Below are 18,478 nucleotides of genomic sequence, written 5' to 3'. Positions count from 1 at the left end.
TATTTACTTTAATTACACATATGTACAACAATTGTAAACAGTGGACACTAAAGGAACTTTCCTTCATTAGCTACACATACATCCCACCATTTTGCAAAAAGACAGAGCTTCACTTTTTGGTTGTTGCTTCACTTGAATTCAGTATCTTTCAAATAAAAATCACATCTGCATTGTTTCAATACTAATATGAAATATGAAGAGTTTCTAGCCTGCTTCTAAACAGGTAAGTTCCTTGGGCTGAGAGCTCACTGGATTTCAGAACCTGACACCTGACTTTCTGGAGTGAGATTTCCAGGAATTTAAGCAATATGCAAGGTGTGGAGCTTTTCTCTCCAGTCAACAACAAAGTTCTGTCAGAGCTGGGAATCTTACTCCAGAAAGGGACTGTGAAGGGGAAACCTGCTGGCTCTACTGCCACTGACACAGGTGTGGAAACCCACAGACTGGGAGAGTGTTCCTGTCTGGTGTTGGCATTGAATCCACCCAATACCTGATTCAGGCCTGGTGCATGTGAGTGACAGGATAGAAATAGTTAACAGAATAGATCCAAGCATTATCGCCCTGGTCCAACTTAAGCCCTGGGAACAGTGAAGAAAACACCAGGTGCTATTCCCCGGTCAGGCTTAAGCCTTGGGAATGGTGAAGAAAACACCAGGTGTTAATGTCCTGGTCCCACCTAAGCCTTGGGAACTGTAAAAAGAGCAATGAAGGGTAAAGATCAGTTAGCAAAACAAAGCAGAGGGTTTGTAAGATAAAGCAGGATGTGCATGTCAAAGACAGACCAAACAATGTGAATATTTGTAACCCTTAGCAGTTTTGCTAAATCGGGATGATAAGGAAGCAAGAGAGTGGAAAGTTACTGCTTAGCGCTTAGTAGACTATAAAAGGGGTGTGAGATGCGAAAGAAAGGTCTTTAGATTTCACCAGAACTGGTGTCTGTCTTTGATATGCCACAGGTGATAAATGAACAGAGAGGTCAGCTGTGCAGGGTTCGTGTGGGAAGCTATGGGGATATACCCACGGGGTGAATACAGGAAGCTGCCTCTGCCTGCATCTTGCTCAATCCTCAACCTCATTACCAAGCACTTGCTATCCTAAAACCAAAACAGGTTTGAAAGAATCAAACATCACTCTCATTCCTGGTAGAGACTCAGTCCCTAGCCTGATCTATGGGGACAATAAATCAAGAAAAGTTGCAGTGGATCTAACCCAGCCAGTCAGGGAGGCAAGAGCTGGTATGCTTCATATGCATTAGGTTGCAAACTTCTTGTCTTTAAGCACACAGCCCTGTACAACCATCAACGCAAGGAAAGCATGGTTCCAGCTAACAACCTTGCTGGTTTTCACTCCACATTGCTCAGGAGCAGTGGTTTCATTGTAACAATGTTCCCCAGTGTAACAATGATCACCACTCTGTATATTGGCAACAAGTAACTCCCAATTCAGACTGCCACAGCAAAACCTCAGCTAACCGAAACACAAGCAGGGAAGCTGCTCTGCAGAGGATGAGAGGAGAGCAGAACAGGCAAATACCAGGACACTGCAGAGGTGAAATAGCTCCTACTGTGCTCTGGAAATGCCCAGCTCTGCTGCCTGACTGTGAACGCAAAGGGACCGAGGGAGGCAAGCGTATCTTCCCTTAACTTCTCTTCATACAACAGACCTAGGACAAACAAATGGGAGTGCAAACCCTACTGCCCTTCATCAATCCTGCAAAAAACAACTCGTGTGAAGAGCAACCCTACACTAACAAACTGGCTGCACAATTACAGAGTGCAGAGGCTCTCCAAAAAAGTACATTTTGAAACAGAGACTGCACGGGCAGTAAAGACATTTTAGAAGCTGGTTTGTTTGTTTGTGGGTTTTTGGTTGTTTTTTTTTAAGCAATTCTGCTAGTGACCTCTGCAGTGAATTTACTTCTAAATTCAGCAACACTGGCAAGATAGTAAATGGATCCAGACTTAGAAGAAGGCATTTCACAAAGCACTGTGCATGTGTGTATATGTGCAGGCTCACATGCAGATATTGATTGTTAAAGTAGAACTAGGAAGAGAGCAGAGGCTGTATGAAGATGACCCCTGTCACTATGTTTATCTGCTCCCTGTGGGCCCCTTCCAAGTCACATCAGTTCAGTACAATGACAAAAACAAGTTGTTACTGGTGTCAGACCTGCCAAGATGATGCTGCTGCAGAGGAAGGAGCAGCAAGCTGCTCTGAGTGGTGCATCATCAGCACAATTTGCATCCACTGAGACAGAACACTCAAGACAAAAGAGACAAGTGAAAGAAAGAATAAAACAAAAAAGAAAAAAACAAAAAAGAAACCCTAAACCAGTTGTACAGAACCAAAAGCAAGCTTAACTAGGCCAGCAGTGAATGTGATTACCATCTCAGATTCACTCCTCCAAAGCCATCATTGAACCTTTGTTTCAGAAGTGGCTACTTCAACAGAAGCACTCACACCTGAACACAGTCACATGTCTACAGGCTTGTCCAGATGTGAAAAACATGCAGATATGTGCTCACATCAGCAGATGTCTAGGCAGAGCACCCGAACACCTTAGTAAATGAAGCGAGGGGTAACTTCCAAACCTGGCACTGAACTTTATGTGTTGTTTTGTTCCTAGACTACACCAGCAACTGCTCGAACTCAACTTCCTTTTTTCCTTATCCCCAGGGCTTCCTCAGCCTGGCAGAGTCCTGCTTGGTCCTGAGACACCAAATGGAGGAAGACAGCAGAGCTCCTTTCAGAGATACCTTTTCTTAAGTATGTAAACAGGGTGGCCCCAAACAGGTAAAAGTGTGTGCGTGGAACCCACTAAGATGCCTTCAACATTACTTCAACAAGTCCAGAAAAGTGTTTGCAAGCCACCACCCACCACAGCAGTTCTCTCAAAACTGACTTAACAGATTAAATGAAGACACTGGCTTGACAGGTAAGATGATTGTGTATTATCTTCCAGCACATTCTTTTATGAGATCCACTCTGGGGAGAATGTGATAAGGTCACTGGTTTAGCAGAGCAAATCTACAGTATTCAGTCCTGCTCCCAAATTCCAACCTGACTTGGTATATGAAATAGCCTCTGCATGCCATTTTAGTCTTTTCATTCCTGATTTTACATCTCCATACCCCCTAATCTGGAGGTGTTTAAGCTGGTGTTTGATTCCAAGCTTACCACAGTAACCTTACAAAGGGGAACGGAATCCACAATATGGGTTTTATTAACGATTCAAAGGACAAACAAAACATTTGAGATGCCCAGTTTGCCATTGCAAGTTCTGAGTGTCTCTATTCCCAAACAAATATTTTAGGTATCTATTTTTTCTAGTCTCAGATAAGATTCTTCCAATTCTCAAGCCAGCTGTTTTCCTATTCTTAAAATACTTAAAGCACCAGCTACCTGACAGCTCTGCTAAGTTTACAGATGGCCTCCAACAACCAAGTCATATAAACTGGCCAGTAGGTAAAGGCTTCAGTCCTTCATGAAGAAAACATCCCTAATTAGGGCCGGATCCAAAGTCAATGGGACCAGTCTTAAGTCACTTACAGTGGCATCCTAAGAAATTCCCACTTTTTGTTTCCTTCCCTCTTTACATAGACCTTCAACCCCCTGAGAAATCCTATGTTCAAATCTATTTGTACCACTCATATCTAGGGTGAAAATCTCAACCATGAGTCCTTCAGAGAAGATACCATCTCTTGCCACATCTCTGGACTTTGCAAAGCTAGTGTTCATTTCACATTGGGATTCAAGGCATAGCCCAAACACCAAATAAACCAAGATTATTTCTTCATTTTCCATCTGCCTTTTTTTATAGTACTCCTCATGGTGCAGGTTCCTTGCAGCCTACAAGGGCTTCCTAATGGTTTCCTTACTGTACTGGTTGAGATGATCAGATACTCCTCTGGTTATTATGTACCTCATCAGCAGCTATAAAGACAAAGTAACAAGGTCTTCAGGATTCAAATAAAAAGAGATAGCCCCACCTGGAGGAGAGAAGGCTAAATGTTCCCAAGGCACACAGATTCACTCCTGCTGGGAGATACAAGAAAGATGCAAGACCATTTCGGCAAGTGGTGTGCCTGACACACTCACGCTCCTGGAGCGAAGCACTTTAGGGATGAGGGCACGCAGCCAGGAAAAAATAAGTGCAATAAATGAGACATTGCTTCTTTCCCCTCACTTCTCTCCTTCCTCCAAAAATACCACCATGAGATGGCCCATTTCTCTGAATAAACCACTGCATTTGACTAAAGAACCTTCTTGTTTCATAGGCACACATCCCCCTAAAAAATGGACCTTCCTAAGCTATAAAATTAAAACCTGCTGTGGCCAGAATGTTCAGCTGACACCACTCTAGAGAGCAGAAGGAGGAAAAGGAAGTGTCTTATAATTATAAGATTTATTTTACAGCTTGTTTTCAGTGCAAAGCTTTCATACTTCACGTGTTGGCAGGAAGTTTGATAGACAGCAGTGCCCAAATGTAGAGTCATCAAGCCACCAGCTGGCCCTGATAGTAGCTTTTTTAGACATTAGTGTCAACCATGCCTTTTAGATGAAGAGATATCCTGGGGAGCACATAATAGGGCAACCAAACATGATCAGCTTGGGGACTGTGGATGAGCTGCAAAGGTCTTCACCCCTCTTTTACTGGTTCCCATTTAGCTTGGTGACAGAAAGTCACTGCCATGTAACGGCTATTCTGTGTCTCATTGGGAAGTTCATTTGCTTCTTTTCTCCCTATGTCATCACAGGCAGAAGCGCTAAAACAGACACATGTGGGTGTAGAACAGCCCACAGTCTCCATTCACAGTTGCCTTTTTGAAGGAATGCCATGGAGTGCTCTTGGGGATTTCTCTGTGCAGATGCAGTCCACCTCCATCATGAAGAAACTATTTTATGAAATCACTTCTTATTACTTATGGCACACAGTGCTATGGAACCACTAGGGAATTCCAAACACACAGGCTATTCCTTTGGTCTGAACTACCCTGAAACTGTAGGTTATTTCTGAAAAGCATATGCACTCATACACCTACTCCTTATTGTTCCAGGATCCCTCAGCTTCACTGGAAGAAGCTCATTTGGAAACACCCACCCAACCCTGAGAAGCAAACACAACATCAGGAATACCCTCCAAGGAGCAAGAAATCGTATTCTGTATAATGATGGCACAGAGTTACACCTTTCAAATATTTGCCCAGATGCTGACAGCCCAATAACCATGGGTTTGAATGAGGAGAACATCTTCATTTGGTTCTCAAAAGGAAGAAAGTTAATTAACCTCCCCAAATGTCTTTTCCCTGACAAAGCAATTCTGTAGTCAACAAAGTTAATTCAAGAATGGATTCCCACTGTCTCCTGAGACACCCTGACCATGGATTCTTTCTTTTCTTGCTATCTCCCCTCCATTTACAAAAATACTTGTACCCACATTCACAGCAGTAACCTTTTGTCTTACAGAGGAAAACAACAAAAAAATGCCCTGCTCAAGATTTTCATCTGTGGCCACTTATGCTAAAACCTGCAAGATGGCCAACCCACTGCAATCCTCTTAATAAATTAAATACAATGGCTCTGAATCCCACTGATGCCAGCTGTTAAACTGCGCATTGTGAGATACCTCCTGACTGACTGCAGGATCAAAAGAAATTGATGCCAGCAATATAGGGTCAACCAAGGTGGTACAACAAAAGGAACCCTGGAAATGTCACAGGGTAGGCTGACTTGAGGCTGAGGAGATAAAAGCCAAAGGAGGCAAAAGTATGTCAGGGGAATACCGCCCTCTACAGAATAAAATGGTTTGCTGAGAAAGCAATAGGAAAGGAAATGCCACTGAGCATGCTGTTCTTCCTCCTCTGACTCAGTACAAAAAGGGGCAGAAAGGCGAATAAATGCCCAAGCTTACATGTATAAAGACAGCCAGAATCATTTAATGAAGCAGAAGTAAAGACAGTTACTATCTCCCCTAATGCTCCTGACACCTACAGACCTACAGACATCTGATGACTTGGGGCTAGCTATGGCTACCACTGGCCTTGACATAAGTACACTGGCACTATCATCATATGCAGGAGAAGGGCAGACACTCTAGAAAAGAACCCTTAACTTAGGAGAAAGATAAAGTTACCTGTGTGGTCCAGCCACCAGTGGTGAGATGAAGCAACTGCTGGGACAGAGATAAAGCCTGACCACTTAAGCAGGTTTATTACTTCTACAGGTAGGGTCAGGAAGGGGAAAGATAATACAATCTTTCCTCTTGGCTGTTGTTGAGGAAGGGTTGTGAATGCCATCAGGAAGGTGAATTTTCACATCTCCTGGCTAACAGGAGAACCAGAGAAAGGCAAACCAATCCCAGGGACGCATAGTGAATTCCCAGCTACTGTTTCCTGCCTCACAGTGAGTAACAAATCACGCCCAATCTGCTGGCCATAAAAAGGTGCTGAGAACAGAGGGGCTGAGAGCATTAGCATCAAAAGTGGTCCATGGGGGACAGAAAAATAGAGTAATATTGAAGATAATCCCTTAGAGCTAAGCAGGAACCTGGCTAAAAGCCCATGGGGAACCCATTTCCTTCTTAATCTGCTTTGCATGTAATTGTTTCCTGTAACTATGTCCCTGTTTGGCCCTGACAGGCTCAGGGACTTGTGCTACCACTAAGGCTTCCCATCTCTCCTCTCAGGGTATGGGTAATTTAGAGTCTCCAGTTTAATGGCTAATTTATGGAGAGCAAGTTAAGCATTATTTGCACTGGAGTAACACCCACCAGTATGCTGACTACCAGGAAGAGATGCACAGAAGTGTTTTTCCACTCCCAGCTGTAAGCCTGACCCAGACACACATGCAGCTGCTCAGGGGATCAGAGGCACAGCAGCTGCACCCAGACCTGCTGGCACTACCCACAGTCCCAGGGGCACCAAATCCATGCTTCATAGAATCTGTCTTCCAGGCAGAGCACCAAAAGTGAAACTGGATATCAGTAACCAATTCATACACATATCAATTCATGCAGTCAAAACCCCAGACTCTCAGCGTCTGAAGAGGAGTTTAAGCTGGCCTCACTGGAAGGACAGAAAGCAAAGAGAGTACAACGAATAGCTGAGAACACCAGAGATCTATCCAGGACAGAGGCTAGTAGAAGCAACATCTGGGTAAGTGTCCTTCACACACAACACTTACTTGGGAGGGGTATTCCCATCCTCTTGCCTCATCCAGTGACTAATCTTTAGTACCAACTCCAATGGGACGACTTCTTACAAGTCATCCTGGACTAGTATGAGACTAACAAAATCAGCTCCCACAGTGTTAAAATTGCTGCAAGATGGTGAAGACCTGACTGCCATTCGCTTAGAGCCGCACTGAAATAAAGGGTTTGGCATGCAATTGGCAAAGTAAAAAAAAAAATTTCCCATGCCAAACTGATGGTTTGCTAGCACAAGCTCTGCAGAGATGTTGCTGAGAAACCCACAAGTGCTTTCACTATCAGGATCAGTGATGGCCCTCCATTAACACCTGCCACCAGCAGGACAGGCCTCCACAGGCCAGAAAGTTTTACTAATACTATGCCTGCACCTACTTTCTCCTATTTCCCAGCTTATTCCCCTTCCTGCAGCCAAAGGCTAGTGCTGGCCATGCCACAGAGTCCTCTTGTGTCATGCTGAGCTTGCCACTGGCTCTGTCACGTGCAGAGGCTGACTCAGCTAGTCTTTGGCTGCCAAGCAGAGAGAGCACAGCTCTGTGCAGTGCCAGCAAACAGAGCCCCTTTTGGCTGGCCAGGGCATGAATTGACAAACCATCAGAACCTGAATGACAGAGGTTAATGAAGCCATGGAGAGACACGGCAAAAGGTCAGGAATTTGCAATGGCTACTGCAAACTGCTGCCAAATGATGAGCTCTCCACAGCACTGGTAACTCCATAAACTTGGATGTTGCTCAAGAAAGCTACAAGCAGCCCTTCTGCAAACCAGGTTTCAAAGGCACATGGCAGAGACATGGGCAGATGGAAAGTGAAACTCCAGACTCTATCACATCTATCTACACATCTATCTCTAGTTTATGCCAGGGCATCAGTGCTCTCACCTAGCATAGGGAGCTACAGCAGAACAGCTTAGCATCTTTAGACAGCAGAGGATGGGAACAGGTCCAAGGAAACTGTGACAGGGGTTTGGAACTGGATAATCTTTAAGGCCCCTTCCAACACAAACTACTCTATGATTCTCTGAAACCACTCTGCAAACTATCCCAAATACTCTTAAGACCATACTGATAATGTGGATTTTCTGCCACAGGAATCCTAAAGCATGCTAGAGTCCAATGTCACCGATATCTACACGGCCCACCACTGTTTTCAGCTTTGGAGTCCCTCCAGTCTGAGCGTCCCTGGAGAGCACCACCCCATGTATTTCAACATCACCAGTGGCCTAAATCCTACAAGCTCCAAGAAGAAAAATGGGGTTAAAGACCTTACTTCAAACATACTATGCAGACTGACCTAATTTGGCACAAGCCATATTTCCCACTCCAAAGAGGCCTTGACCCAGAACAGCAGAGAGACCCTGGCTCCATACACCACATGCACTGAACTAAAGCCCAGTGTCACTCAGCTCAAGGTTTTGTAAGGCTGTAGGCAGGAATGAAAAGTGCACCACAAGACTGAGAGGAGCAATAGTAGCACTCATCTTCCTTCTTACTAGAAATGCTTTTTCTATTAATGTAAATTACTGACATCAAAACACAACAATGTATTTTGCAGAGATGTCCAATTCTTTGCCCAACTGTTATTGTTTAAGATATCTGCAAGCCTTAGTCATGCCTATTATTTGCCCTCCAACACACCCACTTAAATCCCTCAACCTTCATGTTATGGCCATGACCAAACAATAAGCACAGGAAAAGAAACCTTCTGCCAGGCCCCTCTCAGCAGCTGACCTCCACACAACCAGTCTGGGCAGCAAAACCCAAATGCATCTTACCCCATACACCAAGCACTTTAATCTCTAATGAATGTAAGTGGCTACTCTTGACAAGGGACCTTCTCCAATAGGCAATGCAAGTTCTGCAAGAATCTAATATGCAGCACAGTTTGCTGTCAACAGTGTGGTAGAAGGCATACTGAATTATTAACCTGATAACCTGATGGTCTGCTTTACAGCAATGGCTTTGGCAACACACATGTGCCTTGCAGAGTTTCCAAGGAACACAATCCAGTGCTATCACATACCTGTGATTTGAGGAAGTTGTACTCCTCTGATCCATACGGGACGCTCCGAAGAGAGGTGAGGTAGTCATAGGTGATAAGTGCTGTCTGCAAATGAAACCGGAAATGTTGAGAAAGTCCTGGAGTTATCAGAATAACAAAACGTCTGTTAAGGAGAAGGTATGCAGCTTAGGCTCCCAAGTTTAGGCCCCACTCCATAAGTGAAGCTTACGGTAACAGACTTATAAAAAATTAAATTAAAATACTAAAATGAACATTTATAGAAGGCAGGGCAGGGACCTCACTGACGTGTAGCTATTAAAAAAAAAAGCAACACTTGGCATTCCTACACTATCTCCTATTTGAGAAGCTCAAAGCATTTTCACAATCTCTGAACAGCACCTCACACAGCATACTCTCATTCTCAGTCAGCCATCTATGGCTTTCACAATAAGGCCTGCTGCTAGTAATAGAGGTCATGCAGACCTTGTTTGTGCCCCATGAGCTACCCTACACCTCATCTTCGCACCTCCAAGGTGCCTAACCACACTGGTGCACACTGAGCTTGGTCTGGGCAGATGGCTCAGCAGGGAGCAGAGTGCCTGGATACAAGCTCACCTATTAGCACAGCAGCAGTACTTTTGGGATATTCAACTGCACGAAGGACTAGAGGGCCAAAGGGTCAGTTACCTAATTACAAAGTAACAACATGGGGATACAGCTAAACAAGTTAGCTAGATGCAGCCACAGACACTGCAATCAGGTTCTTAAGTGCCTTAATGATTTCTGAAAATGGATCCGTTATTTCACAATTCTGCCCCATGATTAAAGTTTCTCTCTTTCCAGAGTCAGAATGCCAGCAAACAGAACAGAAACACAGGTCCTGTTTACTAAGTTTAGTTGGAGGGAGAGAGGTGAATGCACATCTAGATAAGCCTGTCCACTAACCTCATGTGAACTTCAAGATCCTTGCCATAAAGTCAGATTTCTTACAATCTCCCTACTGAAGGGGTAGCATCCCATTCTGAGACAGGTTACTAGTCCCACCTTTCATCATAAACATGCCTAGGAAGGGAATAAAGTACAGTTGATGTATAATGAAAGCCAGGGAGTAATGGGATCAAATCTGGTTTGAGACAAAGTCACTGGAACTGACAACAGGGAAACAGTTAAAAGATCAGAGATGCATACAAGAGGGTAAGAAGCTGGGAATCAGTTACAGCAGACACACTCCCTCCCTGTGCAGGTTGGGTTTCTCACATTTCCTGTTTTCTGAATTGGAAACTGAGCACAGCAATTTTTTTTCTGGCTTTTGAGGCTCTCTTGCCCCTGGTCAGCTCAGGAGCCACACAGCTTTCAGAAGAAAAGCTTTTCAAAGCATCGTCACAACCTCAAAAAACAGCTTTGAAGTGCAGGGAGGTTCAAATCAGCCTTGCATGAAGGCTTGAGTTGGTTCTTATTTTATCTCTTATCCACGAGGGTAATTATCACCTCCAACTTAAAAAGAAGCAGCTAACAGATTGGCCTGTATTACAGAGGAAGAGGGAATTAATTAAGCAGTTGCTAATTACATCATAATCTTAAACACTACATTAGTATTATGATGATCCTGATAGCCAACTCTGACATTGCCAAATCCCTGCTACTGTCTGAGATGTATTCCAGCTACTGCACAGAATGTTCCTCCCACATACCCCAAACAGCCGGGATACCCTCAAAGATATACGGCAAACGCACAACTGCTCTACCAGCTGGTTTTCCCAGAACACAGAAACTACCCAAAACATGATGCTCTTGATGCCACTAACTTCATTCTCATCCAAGACTAGTGCATGTCATTTACGTTACAGTGTGAGACTGAATCTCAGAGACATAAAAAGACCTAAAAGATCAACCAGTCTCTTCCTCTTACAAATGTCAGATTACTTTTTTAAGTGATCTTATATCCAGTCTAGTGTAAAATGTCCCAAAGACTTGGGCTTCCACTTTTTATCAATAAATTCTCAACACCTTACATTCTTCCACCACTCCTAAAATTGTCCTCAGGTCTTATCAAGTCATGGCACAATGATCTCTTTGAATAGTTGCCTACCCACACACAAGCAAGAGCCAGCTCCCTAAACTGAGGCTCAAGAAGGCATTTCCTGCCAGTGCACTTCATCAAGCTTCTCAAGCAAGTTTGTGAAGGAGTACTGAAGCAGCATGCTTAAAATGTAAGCAGGCTCAAATCTTTCTAATCAAACTCAGATCAAATCTGACTGGAGTCTTTTAGTCCTATGTCAGGTTTCTTGACCTCCATGTATTCTTTTCCCCAGGCTTTTATTTTCTTCACCACACCATAACTTATCTTAAATTTTTGTGTCTGCTGCTGCTGAATTTAGCTCTTAAGAATTACAGCTCTTAACTACAGCCTGCTTTTGCCTGGCTATGGTCCAATGATTGACTCAAGCATCCAGGTAAAAAGCCTGGGCAGGGCTAGACTGAAGGACAAACATTTCAGTTCCATGGACATGACACCAATATCCAAAGTCACTTGTTTGCTACAGAGTCTCAGCTTTCACTTAGGAAAAGAGAAAGCTTGAAAATTTTCCCAATGAAGTTGTAGATGCCCCATCCCTGGAAGTGTTCAAGACCAGGTTGGACCAGGCTTTGAGAACGTGGTCTGGTGGAAAGTGTCCCTGCCCATGACAGGGGGTTGGAACTAGATCATCTTTAAGTCCCTTCTAACCCAATCCATTCTTTGATTCTATAAGAAGCTGAGCTTCTTACAAACTAACATGTCTGATTGTTCTATTGGCTTCATCGAGTCCATGGCTAAGGGAGAGCAGTTCGGGCTGCCAGTGCCCAGAGGAGAGCTAATCTGACATTCCAACAAGGAGCAGACCCCAAGCTGGGAAGGCAGAGACCACTGGTGCAGCAGGACTGAAGAATCTCTCAGAAGCAACCTAACCATACAGAGTTCAATATATTAGAAGGAACACAGAATTCAAAATGAGACAGAAAATTCTTGTTTGAAAAGCATACAGACACACAGGTCCAAACAGACACTGCCATCAGCCACAGAAGACTCAGCACTCGTAACTTGGTTTTGGGGATCACTGCTTGTACCCATGGATGCAGAACCCTCTAATCCATTTAAGAGCAGGGCCAGTGAAGTGTTTTACAGCCCATGACTTGTGTTCCTTGAAGGCAGAGGATGTGAAAGTCAAAGATGTCTAGATTCACCAGCACTTAAAGCAAAGAAAACCTCCTTTCCCCTACTTCCTTTTCATCAGGAAAGTAATGTTTCACGGTCCCTCAAAACACAGACCAACTACACAGCTTCATCATTGCACACTTCTCACTTATTTTTGTCTTAAATACAAGACAGCCACAAAAACACTGGCTTCAAGAAAGACTCAGAAATACTGGTCAAGCTGACAGAACTCAAGAGCAGAGTGGAAAACTCAAACAGCCTGAATAGGAGATCCCCCTCCAGCTGTGGTCCCTCCCTGTGACTCAATTTCTTGTGCAGCAAAAAGGAGACAGCTGCTTTAAGCCACCAGGCAGCATTGCCTTACGGTTAGGGACAGAGCATGAAGCTTAGCACTTGTTAGGTAAGAAGGAAAGATTACAGTTTGTATTTTTAGACCTCACCCTTTCAAAATAAATAATCATTTTTCTCAACAGTTCATGGTGCAGCTTGCACCTATAAACAGCACTGCACCTGAGCCAACCCACAGGGTTTGTTTCTTACTGTATCTGTGCTTAGGAGCTGACTCCCTGTAAAACTCATTAATAAAGTACTTAGAAGTCACAGAACATGCAGACTGACAGCTGCTTACCACTGAGGGTCTGTAAATGATAGAGATCATGGCCTGAAGTGACAGATGTATAATGCAAGTGAGGTACAGGGAGACTGATCAGAGTCTCTGTTCTCCTTGTTCCTGGCTGCTAATGAATTCATCAGTGAATATCCTCAAGAAGGCAGCAGTAACCTGTTTGGCTGGCAGTCTCCACCACAGGTTTTCTAGAACAGTGATCAACACAAGAGTGAAATAACTGTGACAGGTAGATGTAGCCTTTATTTTACAAAACTTGAAACCAATCCAACCTCAGAAGTACATCATCACACCTCCTAGCTTTACCCTTGCTTTGAAAACGGTCCTCAAAACACCTGTGGCCTATCAATGCAACAACCACAATCCTTAAAACAAAACATTGCAATGTAAAAAATGGCACATGAAGACAAGAGTTTGAAGTAGGTCATTGTTCAAGGCAGCAGGACACTGCACCTGGGTGACTGACCTTGAAGGGTGGCTGACAAAGATGTGGGGGCCAAAGTGAGCCCTTGCTCTGAAGGTCCCGCCCTATCCAGGGAAGCAGAGAAAGTTCTCTGCAGCCTAGTATCTCTGTTTCTTTCTTTCCAAAACATGCAAACGACAGCTCTATTCCTTACATGTTTTCACCTCTTTTCTCTGCACTGTGTCAACAACTTGAAGAGCTCCCTATTGACCTTCTGACTCCAGGAGCCAGCTGCCAAGTGCAAACGCAGAGAGGGAATGCAGGAAATCACAAGTTATTGTGAACTCCAATTCCCTTACCACCTAGGAATCTTCCTGCACATTACTAGGGTGAAACTTACTGTGGCAATGGTTCGGCCCACACGAACAACTCCAAAATCACTGGGATCCAGGAACTTGTTTCCATACAGATAGATGCCAGAAGCAGCTGCTGTCAATGAGGCAAGTTTCAAGGCCCTCCGTGCCATCACCAATGAACCCTGAAGAGACACAAAATAGCAACTGTAACATCTAAGAGGTAGTGATCTGATGCCTATAGCCCCAAGGGACCTGATAAATCAAGTTTTAATTGTTCCTTTGCTAATGATGCATTGCTAGCACTGCTGCCAGTCAAGAGCTCAATCATGCAACAAGCAAATACAAGCTGCCCCGCTCTGGCTCCATTGCTGTTCTTAACAGTGTCTACAAGCCACAAACTCAGAAGTAACTCTCTGCACCTTGCATACCCACAACAAAACATTTGTTCATGCTCCCAAAGCCTTTACAAGTAGAAACGGGTGGACAGAAAGAAGGGAGCAAAATGAGCTCACCAAAAGTCAATAGGCAAATGCAAATGTTTGGACAATGTCAGTGTACACAGACTGCAAGGAGATAACAGAAAATATAAAAAAACAGGGTTTAAAAACAGCTCTTGTAACATCAAGAGCACCAAGAATGTGTTGGGAAGTCTGCCAGACTACTTGTGAAAGATCTGCACTACTGATGAGTGGTGGGTGAAGAGGCAATGCATCCCTGGAGGTTGTGGGTGACTCCAGCAGACAGCTGCATACAATGCAAGCAGATGGGGGACCTGATCAGAGGGACCAAGCAAGATTTGTTCTCTCATCATCACCACCCCACTTAAGTGCCAGGCAGGGACTGTACTAGTGGAAGGGACATCTGCAGGGATCAATAGCCTGATCCTGGCTCTGTCACAGGTCCAGCCCAGGCCTGGGGTGAGACACCTCTCCCTTCTCTCAACTTATTCATTGGGAGACAAAGCTGGGAAACAAACACATTTCCCACAGTAAACACTTTGGAGCACTGCATTCATTGCTTACAGTATATAAAGTAGTGTAAACATATAATTCATTACATCTGATACATATGTTATGATACTTTATGTCACTTCAGAGGATTCAGACCTGAAAAAAAAATTACAAGTTAGATACACCTTTCTTTTCTTTCGCTTTGGCTGGTACTGGATAGAAAACATGACTGACCATTCTTTATGCTTACATCACAAATCAAGAGCCATGGGTCACCTACTCTACAAGCACCTTTGACAGAGTGTAGGGTTTTACCCCATCACAATGGAGTCCACTAATCCTTGCACTTTTAGACTTGATTGAAAAACTCTCTGACTTCTCACTGTGAACTTTTAGCAGGGTCAGTCTAGCTCATGCCTTTTCTCTCAAAAGCCTTATAACAACAAAACACGTGCAGTGACATGAGCCAAACCTTTCAAAAACAGTTCACAAGAACACAATCAGCGAAATAGGCTAACAGAACACAGGAGACCTCTATATGTGAACCTCAAATTTTATTACTTCCTTTTACTTCCTTACAAGCCCTAGGTAACTTTGAGGCAGAAAAACTGAGATGTATCTATCAGAGCCCATCAGAGTTGCCTAGAGCACCCCAGTGCTTTCTCCTGTTAGAAGGGGTAGTTGGCTGATCAGGACTCCTCTGAAGCTACAATCAAACTCAAGAGAAAACATACCTGGCTCCTTGGATGCAGAACAATGAACACGCCCTTCCTACCCTCCTCATCCCCCACCCCCCCCCCCCAAAAAAAAAGCTGCCCTCTTCCCCCACTAAAATTCTAGAAATGTTAGGGCTTCCTCTCATAGGGCTGCTCTCCTTTGACCAGAAAGAAATCTCTGTTCTATCCTCTGTCACCTTCAAAAGGCATTTTCTGCAAGGTGTTTTAATTAAATCATTTCTGCTCCTAGTACGCTTTTGTAAAATTTCATTTATTGGAAAGTGAAAGGTGCAAACAGGGACATCTTTTAACACAGAAAATACACCTCACTCTTTCATTTTTTTTTCCTTCACTTTATTACTTCACATTCTAAAAGAACTTTCCTTCACTTCACATACTAAAAGAACATTTACTTGAAAGCAGAATGTAAGTCCATCTGTTCTTGCAACTTATTCCTACCTGAAGCTATAATCTGCAGGTCGTGACATCACATCTATTGCCATACCCACCAGCTGTACATCATGAACAGAAGACGGGAACTTTAAGTAGCAAATAAACAGGCAGAGCAGCAGAGCTCTTCACCAACAAAGTTCCTGCTTTCATGCTTAATGTGTTGTACCAATAAAAACGGAAGAATTTAAATCCCTCCAATATAAGGTACAGAAATGGAACTGTCAGAAATCAATTGTATTTTAAAGTTTTCCATAAGGTGTCGAGGACTCTTTTCCATATAAATGAGCCACTACAGCACCCCTAGGGGTATCAACCCGAGAGGCGCTATCAGCCGCGAAATACGGCCAGATGTCATTGCGTCTCGCTAGCCAGGCCTGCGCAGATCAGTCACCTCAAGCTCTTCTTTCACCTAGGTGAGCTAGCTCCTGTGGCTTCCACACAACTGCACACCCTCCCGCTTCCTCACAGCCGGGAGCCGTGCTTCCCCTATTCCCACTCGGGGCGGCCGGGACGGACCTTACGGGTCGCAGGACGGGAGGTTACGGGTGTTCTCCCGGAGGTGACCCCCTGGAGGCCCGCCGCCGCCACCAGCCCAGGCCCGTGCCCGGAGCACCGCGCTCTCCCGATGCCCGGGAGCGCCGGGGGGCGCTGACCACCACCGAGGTCTGCGGGCACCACGCACCCGGGGTCGCCGCATAGCCCCGGTGAGGCCGATCCGCCCTCCGCAGCCACCGCCGCAGCAGCAGCAGCGCGGCTCAAGGTCTACCCGTGAAGGACACGAGAGGCCGGCTCCGGACGCTTTCAGTACTCCTTCAGACGTGCCCCGCCGCGCCTCGCGGAGCGCGCCCGTGCCCCCCGCCACTCCCGCCTTCAGAAACAGCCCCGACCCCGCCGAGCCCTGCGGAGCCAAGGCCTCTGTCCCCGAGGCCTGCGACTGCGGTGGCCGACCGCCCCTGGGCCCGGAGCCCCCCGTCCGCCGGCACCAGCAGGGGCACAGAGGGGCCGAACCGAGCCGAGGTTCCCGAGGCCGCGGCAAGCGGTGGCAGGGCAGCGAGGCCCGAGTTCACCCCCTCCCGACCAGCCGCAGCCTCCACCACCGCGTGGACCCCTCCGCCGGCTCCCGCAGCCGGCACTTACCGCCGAGCCGGCACTTCAACTCCCGCGCGCCCAGCCGTCTGTTGCCCCCTCCGCCTCGCACATGGTACACCCTCTCCCGCGCGGCATGCTGGGAAATGTGGTCTCCGGCCACGGCCGCTGGGACGGCGGGGGCGCGGTGGGACTGCGAGGAGCGTCCCCTGGGTGAGCCCACAGGGAAGCGGCACCGGGGGGGACAGCCACAGCCAGGCGACGCTGCGCACCGGCGACCCCTTACAGGGCTGCGCGGGCCCCAGCTCCTAACGGGACGGAAGGAGGTGTAGGGGCAGCACTCCCAGTTCGGAGTGAAGCAAGGTGACATGGCATCTGCTCTGTCAGCGGGGCTCCCAGCCCTGCGCGGCTGCCGAAGAGACATCCTCACTCTTAGCAAACAATCCTAGGCTTTATGATATTTCAGTTGGTTTTCAGCGTTTTCTCAATGAAAGCCCTGCAGCAGGGAGAAGGTATATATATATATATATATATATATGTATGTGTACATGTGTACATCTATCAGAAATCATGAGGGAAAGCAGAAATGCCAAACGGGACATCAGAGCACTCTTTTTCTAGACCTGTGAGAGCTGCCAGAGGGGCACTGACGCTTTACCAACTAGAAGTCAGAGCTGCTCTTTAGTGAAAGGTGTGGATTTGACCAAGGCACTATGAACACTTGGTGAGCCTGGCTACTGCAGCACATGAGGATTCCATGTGAGCACTATCACCTATGCCACCGTAGCACATGGGCTGGCAATGCCAAGTCTGCACCCTGTGCTAATGGAGTGCCCTGACTACTGGGCTTCTGGCAGCAGAGCTGAACACCTGCCCTGCTCCGGCTGAACATGGAACAATGTTGTCCATCATGTGGTCAGATCCTCAAGCAACGTAAACTGATAGCGTAAACTGTGCAGCTATACTCAGCTTTTATCATTTGGTGAAATGCACACATGGCTCCTTAGTATCAGCTTGTATTTAAGGGAATAATTCCAAGAACTGGTGTTCTCCATCCAAGAGAATGATCCAGTAAAACAGCTGTGTTCATCAAGAATAAAAGAGCTGCTGGTAACAAGGAAAAGTAATTGCAGAATGGAAGAAAGCTCTCTCTGCAGCTAACCTCTAGCTCCTTACAATAAGCAGTGAAAATGATAATAAATGTTATCATATTCAAGGTTCGATGCAAACCTAATCTTCTCCCCAAAGTCTACTCTTTTATTACATTAAAAGAGAAAGAATAAAGCAGAGAATGAAAAAAATGTTGCTGGATCATCATAAATATTGTAAGAGATTCATATTCCCTGGAGCAAGTACCTAGCTTGATAGTCACCCCCTTGAAACTTAGTATTTCTGATTGAATTTCTCTCCCATTGTGAAAAGAAGGAAACTCAATGTTATTTCCAGCCTTTCGGTATCTTCCTGCTAAGGAGAACCTGCAGTTCAATAACCTG

General features: G+C 45.5%; 2 protein-coding genes and 1 long non-coding RNA gene across 5 annotated transcripts in view; 2 read left to right on the top strand and 1 right to left on the bottom strand.

Moving 5' to 3' along the window:
- The window catches only part of ADCK1 (aarF domain containing kinase 1), a 78,778-nt gene extending 61,605 nt beyond the window's left edge, over window positions 1–17,173 (bottom strand). For 2 of the 3 annotated variants that reach the window (XM_061367515.1, XM_061367517.1), the window contains exons 1-3: window positions 14,200–14,291; window positions 13,825–13,962; window positions 9,225–9,308 (exon numbers count right to left, since the gene is read on the bottom strand). In XM_061367515.1, the coding sequence (XP_061223499.1) occupies window positions 9,225–9,308; window positions 13,825–13,950 (210 nt within the window). In that variant the 5' untranslated portion in view covers window positions 13,951–13,962; window positions 14,200–14,291. Of the gene's footprint in view, window positions 1–9,224; window positions 9,309–13,824; window positions 13,963–14,199; window positions 14,292–17,036 lie in introns of those variants that run through there. The other variant, XM_061367516.1, reaches the window with a different exon arrangement.
- Window positions 510–929, top strand: LOC133219785 (uncharacterized). The gene is made up of 2 exons (XR_009727526.1): window positions 510–603; window positions 656–929. It is a non-coding gene; the product is annotated as an uncharacterized LOC133219785 (long non-coding RNA).
- LOC133219780 (proline-rich protein 2-like) lies at window positions 16,112–17,317 on the top strand. Its single transcript, XM_061367298.1, has 2 exons — window positions 16,112–16,133; window positions 16,473–17,317. The coding sequence occupies exons 1-2, from the start codon at window positions 16,112–16,114 to the stop codon at window positions 17,315–17,317; spliced, it is 867 nt and encodes a 288-aa protein (XP_061223282.1).
- The last annotated feature ends 1,161 nt before the right edge of the window (window positions 17,318–18,478 follow it).

The sequence above is a fragment of the Neopsephotus bourkii genome, unplaced genomic scaffold (genome assembly GCF_033783945.1).
Source record: "Neopsephotus bourkii isolate Nb327-2 ecotype Australia unplaced genomic scaffold, CSIRO-AGI_Nbou_v1 NB_1376, whole genome shotgun sequence".
In the NCBI taxonomy this organism is placed as follows: Eukaryota; Metazoa; Chordata; class Aves; order Psittaciformes; family Psittacidae; genus Neopsephotus; species Neopsephotus bourkii.
This window is presented reverse-complemented; position numbering and strand designations above follow the sequence as displayed.

What these genes read in the sequence shown, in the direction of transcription:
- LOC133219780 (XM_061367298.1), top strand. Translation starts at nt 16,112, where the DNA reads ATGGAACTGTCAGAAATCAATT. An exon ending in GGAACTGTCAGAAATCAATT is followed by an intron (nt 16,134 to 16,472) that starts GTATTTTAAAGT and finishes GACCCCCTGGAG; the next exon opens with GCCCGCCGCCGCCACCAGCC.